The sequence below is a fragment of the Electrophorus electricus genome, chromosome 2, assembly GCF_041902795.1.
Source record: "Electrophorus electricus isolate QZ-2024a chromosome 2, ASM4190279v1, whole genome shotgun sequence".
NCBI classification, from domain to species: Eukaryota; Metazoa; Chordata; class Actinopteri; order Gymnotiformes; family Gymnotidae; genus Electrophorus; species Electrophorus electricus.
In genome coordinates this window covers 30,855,760-30,872,793 of record NC_137498.1, presented here as the reverse complement: position 1 = coordinate 30,872,793, position 17,034 = coordinate 30,855,760, and the positions used below count along the sequence as shown (strand labels likewise).

Genomic DNA, 17,034 nt, shown 5'->3' with positions numbered 1-17,034 from the left:
ACCAATCAAACGGCGCTCTCTCCGAAGGGAGGAGACATTAAAAGTAAATAAATTGCACCCATTTTCTGTGTTGGGCAGGAGATTCCTACTGAACGTCTTCAAGAAGGCAACTTAAAAAAAGCTCCTGAAACGTCGCTATGGTTGAGTTGACAGAAGCCCAGCGTGGTGCTATCGTTAACCTGTGGGGACATCTGAGTCCAGATGAAATCGGACCTCAGGCTTTGGCCAGGTAACTGTTTACACACTTGTAACATTTTCTTGTGACTCCTAATTCTTCTTTTAGAATAATCGATTCTCTCGTTTCAGGCTTCTGATTGTATACCCATGGACACAGAGATACTTCGCTTCCTTTGGTAACATATCCAGCGCCGCGGCCATTATGGGGAACCCCAAAGTGGCGGCGCACGGTAAAGTCGTCGTGGGTGCTCTGGACAAAGGCGTGAAGAACCTGAACAACATCAAGGGTACCTACGCTGCGCTGAGCACTATCCACTCTGAAAAACTCCACGTGGATCCCGACAACTTCAGGGTAGGTTTCAGTGGTTTGGCTTTTTAAACAAACTACATTTACTTCAGGACTGGATATCAACGATGATTGCTCATTCTCACCTGTGTTCTAATGACCGTCTTCTTCCCCTGGCAGCTTCTTGCCGAGTGCTTCACCGTATGTGTGGCCATGAAGCTGGGACCCTCCGGCTTCAACGCTGAAACGCAGCACGCTTTGGCCAAGTTCTTGGCTGAAGTTGTGTCTGCTCTCGGCAAACAGTATCATTAGGCTAATTAAGGAAAACGGCTCCATGTAAGAACACCTTCGTGCACCAAGCTGTTGACCAAATGATAACTCTTGCTAACGAATAAACGATTTAAACACATTACTGGGTTTGCTGTTTATTTCGCCGAAATGGCCAACTACTTTTAAATGACTACAATTATATGCAAGACATGAGATCTATTTATTTCAACTGTACTCCACACAGCAGTCTAAATCATTTGTTCGTTTTTGCTCTATATGCTGGGTGTATTGCATTTTCATTTAATAAAAAGCATTACATTTAAAACTATGAATTGAACCGATTTAATTGGCGTAAAAAGCTGCGCATTTCAATTTGGTTGGAGGTGACCGGGTTTAAAACGGAATAAGCACAGAATATCTGAAACATACAGTATAATTGCTATTTCATAATGTGAAGAACAATTTGAAAAAATAACTAAGAATTTCAGAAAGTGAACCAAAATGAGCTCGCGCTCGTTATCTCTGTTCACACCTGGCTTTAACGGAGCCTACGTCGCTACTAACACATCGGACGCGCAATGTAATTCAGTCACTCAAAACACTTTTGGAAGTGGTCTAGGACGCATCAGGCCACATTACGTCTGTATTGTGATCGATGATGCATTTCGACAGCCGCCCATATCATCCGCGCACTAGCCGGAAAATACATAATTGCGCGCATGTTTGGGGATCACTCTGCATGTAGGTAAGCAAGCTAGGCTAACGGATAAAAGTATAACTCAGTGCAAGCGATTCGCGGGACACGATAGCTAAATGTGCCCGGCACTTCCTTAAACGAAAATTATGTTAGAAATGCGATCACAAGTAATCATTCGCCATGCATTCAAAATGTCAAGTGTAACGGTTATACCTTTGTGACTGGAACACTCAAAACGTATGTTAATGCCAGATGTGGACAGCCCCTCTCCCCCCACATGCTGAATATATCTGGATCTTCTCCTCAACTTTTTGCCCCTTCCATTTGATTTCATATCTGAATCCTTTGTTGGTATTTTTCTCTGTCAATGACGTGTACACATGCAAAATTGAACTTTAAGCACCATATTTACTTATTTACTATATTTGTAGTGTAGCTATATGTTGTAGTAAACATCACGTGAGAAAACGATGTGTGACGGTTGAGGGGCATTGTGAGAGGAGTGAATTTTGAATGATATGGAGGATATGCAGCGTTTCTGAATAAATACAACGGTTGAACTAGAATGTACTGGCTTCTTTGTTATGATACAGTGACTACAGCAATATGTATGCACTATATTTACTTATTAAAACTGATACTAATACAGCTGATATTTTGCATAGGTGCTTCTGCTGAATTGATCTGAGAAGCATGCACAATTGCAGTAATACATTGACAACAACCCAGCCAACTAATAAGAGGTGTGTGTTGTCAGTGAAAATTTTAACTATCTCAGCAACACAGACTTTGATATCGTTTCTGCGTTTCTGCATAATTTCTGTGAATTTGTATGTTCAATTTTGCTCCACAGATGCTGGACTTAGCAAATTTGTGCAAATGCTTGTGCAAGACAGAAAGAGAGATTAGAAGAGATATTTAAAAACTTGTCCATCAAGTGTAGACCCTCAGGAGAGATTTGGTCAGGCACGACACTGAGGTGACATCATATACTGTAATCAGGCTTCACTACAGAACCATGGCACATTTGAATCAAGCAGAGGCCATCTTTATAGATCCAGAAGAACATCTAAAGATGATTGTTTCATTGACATTGACTCTACAGCATTAAATTCAAATTCCTGTGCCTGAAAAAAACCCAAAACCTTATCAGATAGACAGCACATCCTTATTACAGTGGTCACTGTGCAGGCTAACATGGCAAGCATATATATGTGCTTACAGAGAACTACCTGAATGGTTGTTGCATTCAGGGCTCCTCGGGTGGGATATTGTGACCTCTCATCTTTGTGTTCTTATTTGGTCCTGCAAGGTAGCTTACTCTTAAAACTGCATTCTATGTAATGCAGATTACCTGCTTGAGGGGAGACATGACAAATAATCATAGAGATTGTTTCTGTTGAACAACCTATGGAGAACCAGCTGACCACTAGGAGTGGAAGATTGTTAAGAAATCTGATAGGTTTAAGGACATGATATAATAAAAAACAAGGTCTTTGACATAGTGAAGAAAAGTCCTTTTAATTGAATGTGAAATTGTTTTTAAATTTAGTCACATTTTAAAGAACTTATATAAGTTCTTCCAAAATGAATATTTTAGCTAGCAGAAGATTGTGTTAAAAGAAAATGCATTTATTTTTGTGTAGATGTAAATTAAGAAAATAAAATATAGAAAGTTATATGGTGAAGTTATATGGTGTAGTTCTCATGAGATCAGGAAATCCACATGAGACCAGAGCGGCGTGGGGCATATAGTTACGGATGGATGTTCCCTTCACTGTCTTCCAGTACCTGCACACAGGAGATTTAAAACACTGATACTCACTTAGAATGGCAAGAATGGACATGCCCCTTTCTAAATGATGACAATAGTCAAACCTCGATCCACACCTCTAGTATGTTGAGCCTCGAGTAAGACTCTTCTCTGTCCTGGTTCTCAGATGGTGGAACCACTGGCTGTCTGCACAGCAGATTCCCTTGCTGTCTTCAAACACAGACTAAATACTCATCTATTTTTACAGTATTAAATGACCACTAATTCTGCTAATTATTAAAACATGTTAATGTCTTGAAGTGTCTTGAATTGCACTACTGTGTATCCGTGCTTATATGTTTGGCATTGCACTTATCAGCACTGACTCCTGTATCTAATGTTATCTTTGTTCAGTTGTATTTGGACTCCAAACCTATTTGTATTTTCTGATACATTCTCTTATGACATAACACTTTTGTAAGTTGCTCTGAGTGTCTGTTAAATGCCATAAAGGTAAATGCAAATGTAAAAAAAAAGAAAAAAAGAAAAAAGTGTGTTTTTGAAGAAATGTGAGATACTATGTAAATATTGTTAGTTTACCAAGTCTATGCAGTGTGTATATGGCATCTAAGATGCAAAAACTGCCCATTTTGAAATCACTGTTTTCTACTGTCGAGAATACTCTCATTTACATATCTCCGCCTATTCGATCTACAGAAGTTTAGCCCCGCCTTTGGATTCTCAGGAGCGTTTTAGTGCCTGATGCTTTTTAACTGAGACGCAATACAGGCGGCCATGCATATCAGACCGCATTTATCATATTTCAGTATTAAAGGCGAAGTAACAGAAAGGGGTTGTTTAAGCGATAAACATATATTCTTGAAACTCCTCATGTATAAAACATAATCTGACTATTTTTTTGGAAGATTTTGGTTATTTTTCCCCTCAAAAGAAACAGGCAAATTTACTTAACAATTAATTCCACATTTTCGAACTTCCTAACAAAGAAATTAATTCGAGCATTAGGGCTTCCTGTCCGCTGGCTCGCTCCGTGCGCATTGACTTTCTATCTCTTTTTCGTACACGGGATTTTTTCAATGTTTATACGATTTTTTGTTGTTCGTGGACATGGTATTTGTTTCATATGAGTTTATACATCTGAAGTAAAAGTTGGTGAAAGTATCTTTTGCGTGTTTGTTGACGATACATCTGAGATTACTGAGGTTCAAGCACCCAGTCACTGACGCCAAGCTGTTGTCGTGTTATGTCCTAAAAATCGATGGAAAAACCTTGTTTTCATTTTGGTGATAACGTTGCGGAAGTGAAGAAATCGGATAAAGATCTTCTTTTAAAATTACGCCCCAGCGTGCAGCACTCACTCACCCAAGTGCTGTGCAGTTCATCTTGGATGTAAAACTCCTATATTGGGCAAAATTTTAAAGCAGACGCATCCATTATCTCCCATCACAGAAGACTTTTTAAATCAGAATATTCCGACAAAGCGCCATAGGTCCAGTATAATAATTCTGTCATGTATTGTGTATTTCCAAAATCAAAATCAGATTCACATTATTATTAAGATGTCATACATAGCCTATAAGAATTTTTCCTGGTGAGCGCACATGTATAACATAAAAAACGACGAAACATATTAAAAGGACCCGAAAGGTACCTTACTACATTAATGGATTTTGCAATACACTCAAGAAAAAGCAAGACGGACGCATATGCGGAGGAGAGAGAGATTTATTATGGGCAAATCCAAAATCAGAGTCGTTAGGGCAGTCCAGGGTCATAGAGCCTACACGGAGCGTACGAGGATACAGAGGATATAACAGAGGCTAGGATAACAAACGAAGGCTTTGAAACAAAAACGGGCTTTCAGACTTCTACCAAACATATAAACGCAAGCATTCAAATAAACAATGAACAGACAAGACACAGGACCCACGACAGGGTTTAAATACATGAACTTAACAAGGTAGAAACGAGGGACAGGCGTGAGCAATCAAACGATGGGCGAAGAAAACGAATCTATGCCATGGAACTAAAAATACGCAAGACAGAGAGAACATGGAAGACGGAAGCTGGGAAGGACTATTCGTGACAATAGGCTTATAAAAGAGCCGATGTGAAGTGAAGTATTTGAATATGTGTGGATCTGAGGAAGTATCAGTAATAAAATATTATTTACAAATATTATAAAATAATAATATTATAATTATTATTATAATATTGCAGCTATACAGAATTCTTGGTAATTTCGGAATCATATACGTCTACCGCTCTGTACGTCACCTAGTTTGGTATCTTGTTAAAATGATTTGAAACCTCAGAATTTACACAGTGCCAGAATCACCGTGAAATTATTTTATTATATTTATCTGCAGCAAAAATGCATTGATTAATGTCACGTCTGTGGCTTCTAGTCCGCACCCCCTATAATCCCCGTGTACGTCCCTAGTCCCATTTATTAGCGTCACCTGTCAAGCATTCCTTAATGTTTTTTTCTGTTTAAATCTAACGGTGACTGTCGATCATTGCGAAGTCTCGTTCCGCATTTGCACAGTTAGACGTTTTCTGGCGTTGATAGGACCATTTTCAAAGCACCTTTATGACACAAACGGAGTCCTCATCCAGCAAGTTTAAAGATTTTACAAACGCATTTCTGTTTTACTTTATGTCAGCTCCATTTGACAGTTAATCTTGCGTCTGTGTAACCACAAAGACAATACTTCAGGACACCTTGCTTCAATACTTCAGGAAAGACCGTGGACGAACAAAAATACCCAATACGTCGAACTCTTACAGGAAGTACATTAAAATAATTAACAGTTTGGCGTTGAACTGCAGAGGAGAAATCGATGCGTTATGTGTCAGTGACCTATTGGTGCCCTGAGCATACCTTTTCGTTGCTTCCAGAAGTCGGCAAATAATGTCAGGTATTCAATTGTTATCTGAAACCTGATCTCATTTATTATATTCAGTATAATCTCTTTCCCTTTTCAGGGCATTATAATGAATTTTTATTTGCATACCATATGTTTGCGCTCATATAAAGATTAGAGATTAAATAAGTACTCATGGAAAAAGTGTGACTAAACCTAGTACTTACTTAAAAATGGTACATTCTGCTACATTCAGAAATTTAGTGGTCAATACCAATGTTGGAATAGATTTAACCCCGTGAAATCAAAGACGTTAAGTATCCCACAAACTTTTTCCCTTTAAGATGATATTTTTCATTCATTCATTTGTTTAAATAAACCAAAAGAAACATTTGTGCTGTATTAATGGGACTTTATTCAGACATATTTATGTCAGCATAGAACTGCATCATTGGATACTCCGCTCCTATGGGCGGTTTAGCGGTACTTCTCGGACAGAGCCCAGGCCACGTTCTGGAAGAACTTGTCAACAGCCATGTGAACCTCAGGAGTGAAATCCGCAGGGAAGAACAAGGCCAAGACCACTATGAGGTTGTGCGCAAGAATCTGAAATGAAAACGAAAGCAGATGTTTTAAACTACAGCGGTGACTTTTTATAATCTGCACTATAAAGCCTTTAAGTATATTTAAGGATGGATATTGTCGCCTTAAAGTTTACGAATATTACCTCTATTATTAATTATAATACGCGAAAAATACATTTCACAGTAGCGTGTGTTTTAGAGTACCTTGAAGTTAGCAGGGTCCACCCGCAGCTTGAAAGCGTGCAGTTCACTGAGCGAGGCCAAACCGCCAGTAAGGTCATCAATGTGGCCAACCGCCTCAGCGATTCCGCCCATGATAGTTCTTCCGTGCTTCTTCACAGCAGCGGATCCGGGGCTCAGGTCGGACCAACTGGCGAAGTAAGTCTTTGTCTGGGGGTATACGGTGAGCATTCTGATGGAAACAGCACAGATTAGAAATAGTTACATCATACAAACGACGGCCTACAGATATACTTCTAGAAAATACATTCAAATCAATTATATAACCAGCGCACACGAATTGGCAAAAATAAAAAGCGTTTAATTTTCGAAATAATCTCAAATAAACCGAACATACCACCCTAACTGGTAGTCGTGCAGTGTGTTTTAAACTTAGACTTTATATTTTTAGTTTTCCGTGTCGACGTGAATGCGCAGAGTACAAGTTACCTGCCAAAAGCTTCAGCCCCGATGTCATCGGCCTTGGAGGACGCTTTGCCCCAGAAGGCCTTGACGATAGACTTGTCCTTAGCAGTGAGACTCATCTTTATTTCGTCGTCTTCTTCTCAACTGACACTCTGGATCTATTTAGGAAAGCTCGTGATAAGACGAAGACTCTGTCCCATTTTATATACAACTAGAATCGGACACACCCAATCATCCTATCCAAACCACACCTCTGACGCACGTTACTGCTGGTCTCCACCCAGCCTAATCAAAACCGTGCCAGTGTCTAGTCTGGCAACATTTAGATAACGAATAAGAATATTTTCCTCTAATTGATAGATTCTGTATCAGTTATATTTCCATGAAATAAGCAAATACATCTACTTTTTTTTTTTGCAAAGCATGCTGTAACTCCGCACGCTGTAGAACCTATTTTTCCAACCTCAGTATAAGCCAAAACAGAACTTTTAAAATGTTTTAAATCAATTCAAAAAGTACATTTCAGTCTTTATCAACTGTAAGCTGTAATTCAGCTGCTGACACCAAAACTTGTGCAATTACCAGTTTTATGTGGATGTTTTTAATTTACACAACGTAAATACAGCAGTATTTGTTTGTATATAATATAGATATAAATATAATATAAACAAACCAATAAATAAATATAATAAAAACACTCGTTTAGATACATACATACACAAATGTGCACACATCATTTGCCCTTTTTTAAAAGCAAGCAAATGACAAGAGAACACTGGAAAGAAGGCCCAACCATATCAGTCAGCTTCTGCATTGATGATAATTTATCGGAACATCTCGTGAATGGGTACCTAAAAAGTGATCACTCATTGTATTTGTGAGATACAATTATATCAATATCAAACATTAAAGAAACCAGTGAAGGAAAATGTCAAAAAATATCGATTTCCACATTCAGAACTTTGAAAGTTCTGTGGGACACAAAGTATCCTGCATACAGGTGTGGCAGTTCTGCTCAATATAATTTATAAAGATTGAAATCTTAATCGTGTTTAAAAATTGTCAAGATTACTACTAAAAACATGCGAATGTTGGCCAGAATCCCATCTGAGCTGTCCAGTCACGTAAGCTTGACGTCTGGCGAGAAATTAACCAATCAAACGGCGCTCTCTCCGAAGGGAGGAGACATTAAAAGTAAATAAATTGCACCCATTTTCTGTGTTGGGCAGGAGATTCCTACTGAACGTCTTCAAGAAGGCAACTTAAAAAAAGCTCCTGAAACGTCGCTATGGTTGAGTTGACAGAAGCCCAGCGTGGTGCTATCGTTAACCTGTGGGGACATCTGAGTCCAGATGAAATCGGACCTCAGGCTTTGGCCAGGTAACTGTTTACACACTTGTAACATTTTCTTGTGACTCCTAATTCTTCTTTTAGAATAATCGATTCTCTCGTTTCAGGCTTCTGATTGTATACCCATGGACACAGAGATACTTCGCTTCCTTTGGTAACATATCCAGCGCCGCGGCCATTATGGGGAACCCCAAAGTGGCGGCGCACGGTAAAGTCGTCGTGGGTGCTCTGGACAAAGGCGTGAAGAACCTGAACAACATCAAGGGTACCTACGCTGCGCTGAGCACTATCCACTCTGAAAAACTCCACGTGGATCCCGACAACTTCAGGGTAGGTTTCAGTGGTTTGGCTTTTTAAACAAACTACATTTACTTCAGGACTGGATATCAACGATGATTGCTCATTCTCACCTGTGTTCTAATGACCGTCTTCTTCCCCTGGCAGCTTCTTGCCGAGTGCTTCACCGTATGTGTGGCCATGAAGCTGGGACCCTCCGGCTTCAACGCTGAAACGCAGCACGCTTTGGCCAAGTTCTTGGCTGAAGTTGTGTCTGCTCTCGGCAAACAGTATCATTAGGCTAATTAAGGAAAACGGCTCCATGTAAGAACACCTTCGTGCACCAAGCTGTTGACCAAATGATAACTCTTGCTAACGAATAAACGATTTAAACACATTACTGGGTTTGCTGTTTATTTCGCCGAAATGGCCAACTATTTTTAAATGACTACAATTATATGCAAGACATGAGATCTATTTATTTCAACTGTACTCCACACAGCAGTCTAAATCATGTTTTTTACTCTATGCTGGGTATATTGCATTTTCATTTAATAAAAAGCATTAAATGCAAAACTATGAATTGAACCGATTTAACTATCGTAAAAAGTCGGGCACTTAAATTTGGTTGACTCTTGTTTTGCCTTCGTCCACGCAACCCACGTAAGGTAATTCTATTTGTATAAAAGCAAAGTGCATGTCTTCCGTTCCTTAAAACGTCAGTAATTTAATCTGAATCCAGGCAACATTTAAATGCATTTTCAGTTACACACAAGTTGTTCCCATAAAGTGTACTTAGAAAATGAAGCATTTGATGGGTAAGGATTTTATCTTTCTCCTTTTTAATTGACCAGTGCTCCAATATCGCTCACTTTAACGACTCCATATTAACTCAAATTACGGTCAAATTTCAAGTTGTAACAATTATTTTCACCAACCGAGTACGCCTACAGAAGTGGTAATGTTATGCCCCTCAGTTGGCATTACTCCACAGAGTGACGCCATTATTGTTTGAAGTTTGCAAAATGAGCTACATAGTGAAGTAAATTCTACCTGTTTACAAATTCACATTTGAACCCTTACAAGAAGAGTTAGAGCTAATCCATGGTCAACAGTAATAGCCTAATATTTTGATACTCAGTGATGGAAATCGCTGATTTACAGAATGAGTTGTTGCCTACGACTTTCAATCGAATGCGGTGGTTTCTCCGTTTATTTTAGATCTATACTCAGCAAAATAATGAGCCCGTGATAAGTTTCAGTAAACACTGAAAATATTTTATCACACCTGTATATAGGCTTACATCACACTATTTTACCACCATGAAACACATGCAGTAAGCATAATCTAGTTATTCATGTCTACAATAAAATAATTTTGAGCTAGGAACAGAATGAAAGTTACAAGATACATTTTCTGGCAGTTAATCTGTATCCCCTCTTAATTCTGTAGATACTGATGTTATGGCCACAAAACATATGACGTAAATATAGAAAGTGACTGAATTAATTTGATATCTATAAAATAGTTGAAAAAATGTTTCTGCACATTTTATTTCTAAAATGTAATAGTCTTAATTTTACAGTTGAATAAATAAACAATTCATAAAAAGCCAGAAACCTATAGCAAATTTAGAAGAAAAAAAACCCCCAGAAGTGCAGTTAAGACAACCATTTTACATCAGCAGCAATCACGCAAAACAACAATTTTAAATGAAAGACAATACAAATCAGCAACACCTCAGAGCATTCTAGCTTCATTCCTTTTTATTTGCAAGCTGGACACAAGTATTCCTTATGAACTGGAGGCTTCTGTGCACAGTCATGGTGGTACCATTTCTCACAAAAAAAAAAAAAAGTCACAGCATATCTGGATATAAATACACCAGGTCTTCTAACTCAAACCTCTCAGAACCATCACCTTAAGCACTGTCAATAGAGCACACTGCATCAATCTTTACATTTCTAATCTAATGACTTGCCATCCCTCCTTAAAGAGGGATGATGCAGTGTGCGCTACTGCTAATGGTTATGGTGATGGTTCTGAGAGGTACCCGAAACCCACTAAATGTTAATCCAATAAAAATGTATACATAGTAAACACTTGTTTGCTACAGCAAAACTTTGCAACTACTAATTTTTCCTACCCAAAAAGGTAAACCAAGATTCACAGGAAATAAGACAAATTAAATACAGATTGAGGTATTCTACCTATGTGTTACATTTACAATTTTTATTTTAGCAGATTCTTACCCAGAGCAACTTTCAAAACATTAAAACAATGCAAGCCAAAGCAATACAATACAGGGGATTAGCGTACACATCTATATTCTAAGAGACAAGAGCATACCATATATTTAGCATTTGTTTTGACAATTAGTTAAATGCTGCTTTTTAAAGTGCAAAGATATTAAGAGAATGAAGTGCAAATGTGTGCAGAAAAGAGTTTCCCCATGTACTACCTGAAGATGTGATTTTCCAGTCCCTGGTGAAAGGAATTGAGCAGTGTAAAGTTTAGAGGGAAGTCCTTTCCATCACAGTGCAGAAACTAAAGCAGCATGATCTAGACCTATGGTCATGTTTAAATGATAAGGAGGGACAGAGCAGTGAAAGGCAGCATCTTTTAAATCCTGGAATGTGAGAATTAGAAATTCTTACTTGAACAGGAAACCAGTGTAGTGATTTCAGCAGTGAATTCACTGGGGAGAACTTTAGGAAGGAATGGACAATGATGAGCTGCTGCATTTTGAATGCTTTGTAGAGGAGAAATGCTATAAAAGAAAAGGCCTGCAAAGTGCAAGTTATAGTAGTCAAGTCTGGAGATGACTAGAGCTTACTGACACTCCACCACTGATCATATTTGTGTACAAAGAAAAGATCAAACTCCTGAGGAGCTCCAGTAGTGAGACTGAGATTAATGGTGAGCCATTTCAGGCTACATGCCAAAATAAATTATAAAGATGAGAACCAAGCAGAAGTGCTGCCCATAGCCTTAAAGTTATTTTAGTAGTATATACTTGGGACCAGTGTATACTGGCTTCTTAGGTTTCATGAACATAACACCAATGTAGCCAGAATTAAAAGGGGATGCATTTCCTGGCAGGTGGTACATCATAAAAAGTATCCCCATCCAATTTTCATTCTGTTGATCCTAGCTCAAAATTATTTTATGCAGATAGACACAAATAAGTTCTTGGTTTGTAAGGTGGGCTCAAACCCCGGTCAGCTAGTTGATGACACGGACAACCTACTGGGTGAGCAACCATGCACTAACGATGGTGGGCCCATCAGTTAGAACTTGGAACATGTGAAACAAAAGGAAAAACTAACCACCACAATGAGCATGGAAAAAAGGAGAACAAAGGACACCACAGGAAGAATGGCAACCCAGATGCACTGGGGAAAACCAAACTAAAACTTCCAAAACAAAATCAGAAAACAAGGAGGAACTTTAATGGCCAAGGGAAGCCTTGGGAGAGAGATAGAATCGAGAGGGGAAAACTGGAGTATAATAACACAAACACTCTCACAGGGAAGTAATGAGGTGTATCATGAGGAATCACATACTACAATACCTGAAGTTACCGGCTAGGAACGTGGCTCAAAACTTTAGCAAAAACCCAGCACTGAGTGGCTGGGTCACTGGGCTTATATAAGGTCTAGCCCAGCTGTTGGGCATCAAGCCTGATTAGTAGTTTGGTTGACTCGATGCCTCCCTCTGGTGGCCGGAGTGGGCCTCGGCCTGGTGCCAAACCTTACATGGTTCTTGCGTAAGTTTCATGGATATAACACCATAATATGTATATAGTACTGTATAATGCATATACATGACGGCTATAAAATACTGAAATAAAATAGTCAGTGTTGACTGAAACGTATTCTAAGCTCATTCTCTTGATCAGTATAAACAACTAAATAAACGAGCATTACATCCCATGTCGACTGAAAGTCGTACGGCAATTTAGTTCTACACTGTAAATCAACGATTTCTATCACTGTTGACTAAAATGTGTGATCTACAATTTTGTCTAATTCTTTTGATCGATATAGAACTAAAGTAAACGGGGACTTCATCCGCTTTCGAGTGAACTCCCGAGAAGGGGAAAAGGGGTGCGCTCCCGAGAACGGGACGCGTGTTGCCGCGGGGTTGCTGAATCCGGTCCAATAACTCACAATAAGCGGGTCGTAAAATTATCAGACGTTTTTAGTGGGAAATATGAAATATGGAAAATATGAAAGCAGATATTATGAAGAATCAAAACATTTGACGTTCAGAACACGTCGTTTTTATGAAATACCAAATCCGTACAGTGTTAGTATAGTTATGTGTATAGTTTATATATACAGTTGATATAGTTGTTTAACAGGTAGCTAACAGAGTATTCTATTTTTTTTAGCAATATTTATTTAAGTAACAGTATATTACATCATAGAATAGTATAGTGTAGGGAATTGATAGGTAAATATAATATTATTACAAGTATTGTAATAATGCAATTATATTATTACAATTGTAATAATACATTTATATATAATCATAATAATTGAATTGCATATAATCATAATAATACAAGTATTATTACACTTGCGATCAAACATTTACATTTGTATTATTACAATTGTAATAATACAAGTAAGTAATATTACAGTTGCCATCAAGCATTTGCATTTACGGCATTTGGCAGACGCTCTTATCCAGAGCGACTTAAAAAAGTCCTTTGTCATTTACTCATGGAATGCATCCTAGCCATTGAACTAGAAAACTATTGAAATACAGGGTTCATTGCTGATGCCTAGAAGTGCAGAACACATATGATCGCTATCTCAGACAACAATAAATGCAATAAACAATACCCTACAAAAAATACTAGAGTTTCAATTACTTGACATAGGTGCAGGATCAGTGGTCATTTAAATATTCCACAAATAGGTGGTCTTCAGTTTGCATTTCAAGACTGCAAGGGACTCTGCAAGGGACAGCCAGTAGAAGTTCATTCCAGTTCATTCATTCAGGTCTCCTGAAATGTGACGTTTTGACACAAATAACATCCCAGTTCAATATGCAGTTGAAATAAAAAATAGATTTCAGATATTGGATACAAACGCAAAAGATCCAGATGAATTGTGGGAAAGAATAAAATCAATTATAACAGACACAGCAAAGCAAACTATTCCATGTAAAAAAAAAACAGCAAAAAGACTGCAATGACTCTCAGAGGTGGCGATTGAAATTGCCAAGAAAAGACGTGCAGCCAAATCCATAGGAAAGAGCACTGAATTTAGATTGCTGAACACGGAATTTCAAAGGGAAACGAGGTGTGATAAAGAGCACTACTGGAATACTCGGCGCACTAAATTGGAAGAGGCAAACCACCAAGGTCACACTCGAGAGCTCTTTGCACATATTAAACAAGTACAGGCACCCTGTGCACCTCGCAAAGCAGTGACCATCAAAGATTTGAATGGCAAAGTACTGCAGAATGAAGATGAAATACACAAGAATGCAGCAACTTTCAGACTATTGCACTTATATCACATGCAAGTAAAATTCTACTGAAGATTATTCAGAAATGCATGTCTACATTAATTGAAAGGGAGCTCCCAGACGTCAAAGCTGGATTTCGTAAGGGATGCGGAAGTAGAGATCAAATTGCAAACCTGTGTTGGATTATGGAGAATCAAAAGGATGTGTACATGCATTTTATTGACTACAGCAAAGCTTTTGTTTGTGTTGAACACGTCAAGCTGTGGAAATGTCTGAAGGAAATGGTCATCCCAGGACACTTGGTAAAATTAATTCAGTTGCTCTACACAAGACAAGAAGCTACTGTTAGAATAATTTTTCTACTGTTAGAACACTGGTTTGGGATCAAGAAAGGTGTGTAACAAGGCTGCATTCTATTGCTAGTCCTGTTCAATCTATGCCGAAAAGATTATGAGGAGATGCAAATTGGATGAATCGCCAACTGGAGTGAAAATTGGTGGGAGAAATATCAATAACTTTGCTTGCAGAAAGCATAAAAGACTTAAAATATTTGATCCGACTTGTCAAAGAAGAAAGTGAATACATGGGACTGTAACTGAATATCAAGAAAACAAAAGAAATGATGACAACAGGCAATGGTAGAGTCAACATAAAAATTGACAATGAAGAAATTGAATCAATTCAAGACTTCCTCTTCCTAGGATCCAAGATAAACTGCAGTGGCCAGAAATCAAACGAAGAATTGCACTTGGTCGCAGTGCAATACACGGGATGGCAAAGATATGGAAGAGTAAAGATATTACTATTGCAACAAAAACCCACATGGTCAATACAATCATATTTCCGATCTCCATGTATGGATGTGAAAGCTGGACCCTGAAAAAGGCAGCTAGAAGGAAAATGGATGCTTTTGAGCGATGGTGTTGGAGGCGAATGCTGTGCATCTTGTGGATGGATATCGTCACAAATAGGATGGTTGCAGAGTGTGTCAAACCAAGAACATCATTAGAGGGCAAAATTACCAAGCAGCGGCTCTCCTATTTCGGATATGTCATGCAAGCCAATTCCCTGGAAACATCATTAATGCTTGGCACTGTTAGTGGGTCCAGAAGAAGAGGATGCCAAAGAACTCATTGGCTAGATACACTCAAGGCTGACGTGAATATGCAAATGAAAGAAATTTAAAAAGCTGTTAAAGATAGGAAAGCTTGGAAAATGATGTCTCATAAAGTGGCCGAAAGTCGGGTCCAACTGAACGGATAATCATCATCATCATCATCATCATCATCATCATCATCATCATCATCATCATCATCATCACAATAAAGGACGGTGCCAGCCTTTCTTTTCTACTAATTCTGAAGTCTGAGTCTTTATTTTCTATTTGAATTTTTAACTTTAACACTAGCAGATTGGAGATTTAGGAACTACAATATGAACAGCCTTTTGGTTCGTAGAATAGATAATGGTCCCAATATATATTTTTACCTACTGTTTAAAAACGATTAAGAAAGGCTAGAGCTTATTGAATTTACATAAGTGGATATGAAATGTCTATACACAAAGCGAAGCTAGAGTCTCTATGGTCGCCAATAAATCTGGCTAAGTGTTTCTTCACATACATTGCCAGATATATGTAGTACTGTTTTAGGGTTAGTATGACAATGGGAGTAGAACGGGTCTTCAAGTTTAGTCAAGAAATGCTTAGCAGGATTATATTTATGTATCATTTTAAACGATATTTCCTTCATCATCTGCATAGGGTCATCTAATGATATAGCCGTGTATGTGTCTAGAACTACCTTCCGCCTTAGTTAGAAGCACTCTACCCGTAATCGACAGATCCTTAAACAGCCACAGGTCTTTTCCTCATTTTATCAAGAGCCGGATCAAAATTCGGTCTGCACCTCTCATCCGGATTCTTGCAGATCACAATTCCTAGATAAGTCACCTGCTCCTTAACAGGTATCTATCAGTTTTTAGCTGGTAACAACTCACATTAATGTAAAGATAAAGACCGGAAGCTTTAGAAAACGTTTCAGTTGTTCGCAGAGCCGTACAGAGACCTGAGTGTAAGCTCTCAAAAAAGCTAGGTGTCGTCAGCTATTTAGCTCATAATCTATTGGCCCGTAATCAATAACCCCTTCAGATCGCCCATTTTAACATAATAACTTAGCAGCTGCTTGCTAAAAAGGAATGGTTTTTAATAACCTCGCAAATAGTCTCCAAAACCAAATTTTCTTAAGAAGTGAAAGATGAAATTGTGCTCTATGGATTCAAAAGCCTTATACAATCCCAGGGGAAAAAAATACACTGCCTTCGGAGCATTAAATGTAGTCTAGAATATCTAACATTAGTCTAATATTGTTGGATTTATGTCAATTACCCATAAATCCAGACTGAGCTTCTTCTATGAGATGGTCATTAACTGATGTAAGCAAAATGATGGCAAAAACGAGGGCAAATCTTTTTTAAAATTGTTATTCACTAGGCAAATCTGCCTCTAGTTATCTAGCAGCAACAGATCCTTTTTAGGCTTAGGTATAAGCGTTTTCAGGAATTGCATCAATGTTGGAGAAAGAGTGCGGTTATTTATACCCTCTCGAAGAAATGGTGACGACTG

The 17,034-nt window shown here is 38.4% G+C and overlaps 3 protein-coding genes across 3 annotated transcripts; 2 read left to right on the top strand and 1 right to left on the bottom strand.

Annotated features, from left to right (window-relative positions):
* Positions 1 to 66: 66 nt before the first annotated feature.
* On the top strand, positions 67 to 872 carry LOC118241900 (hemoglobin subunit beta). Its single transcript, XM_035529413.2, has 3 exons — positions 67 to 229; positions 307 to 529; positions 644 to 872. Exons 1-3 carry the CDS (start codon positions 138 to 140, stop codon positions 773 to 775), a joined length of 447 nt encoding a protein of 148 aa, XP_035385306.1. The 5' UTR covers positions 67 to 137; the 3' UTR covers positions 776 to 872.
* A 5,590-nt stretch (positions 873 to 6,462) lies between these two features.
* Positions 6,463 to 7,485, bottom strand: LOC118241903 (hemoglobin subunit alpha). The gene is made up of 3 exons (XM_035529416.2): positions 7,325 to 7,485; positions 6,860 to 7,067; positions 6,463 to 6,677 (listed from the first exon to the last, which is right to left on the bottom strand). Exons 1-3 carry the CDS (start codon positions 7,417 to 7,419, stop codon positions 6,549 to 6,551), a joined length of 432 nt encoding a protein of 143 aa, XP_035385309.1. The 5' UTR covers positions 7,420 to 7,485; the 3' UTR covers positions 6,463 to 6,548.
* Positions 7,486 to 8,517: 1,032 nt separating this feature from the next.
* On the top strand, positions 8,518 to 9,323 carry ba1l (ba1 globin, like). Its single transcript, XM_027004241.3, has 3 exons — positions 8,518 to 8,680; positions 8,758 to 8,980; positions 9,095 to 9,323. Exons 1-3 carry the CDS (start codon positions 8,589 to 8,591, stop codon positions 9,224 to 9,226), a joined length of 447 nt encoding a protein of 148 aa, XP_026860042.1. The 5' UTR covers positions 8,518 to 8,588; the 3' UTR covers positions 9,227 to 9,323.
* The last annotated feature ends 7,711 nt before the right edge of the window (positions 9,324 to 17,034 follow it).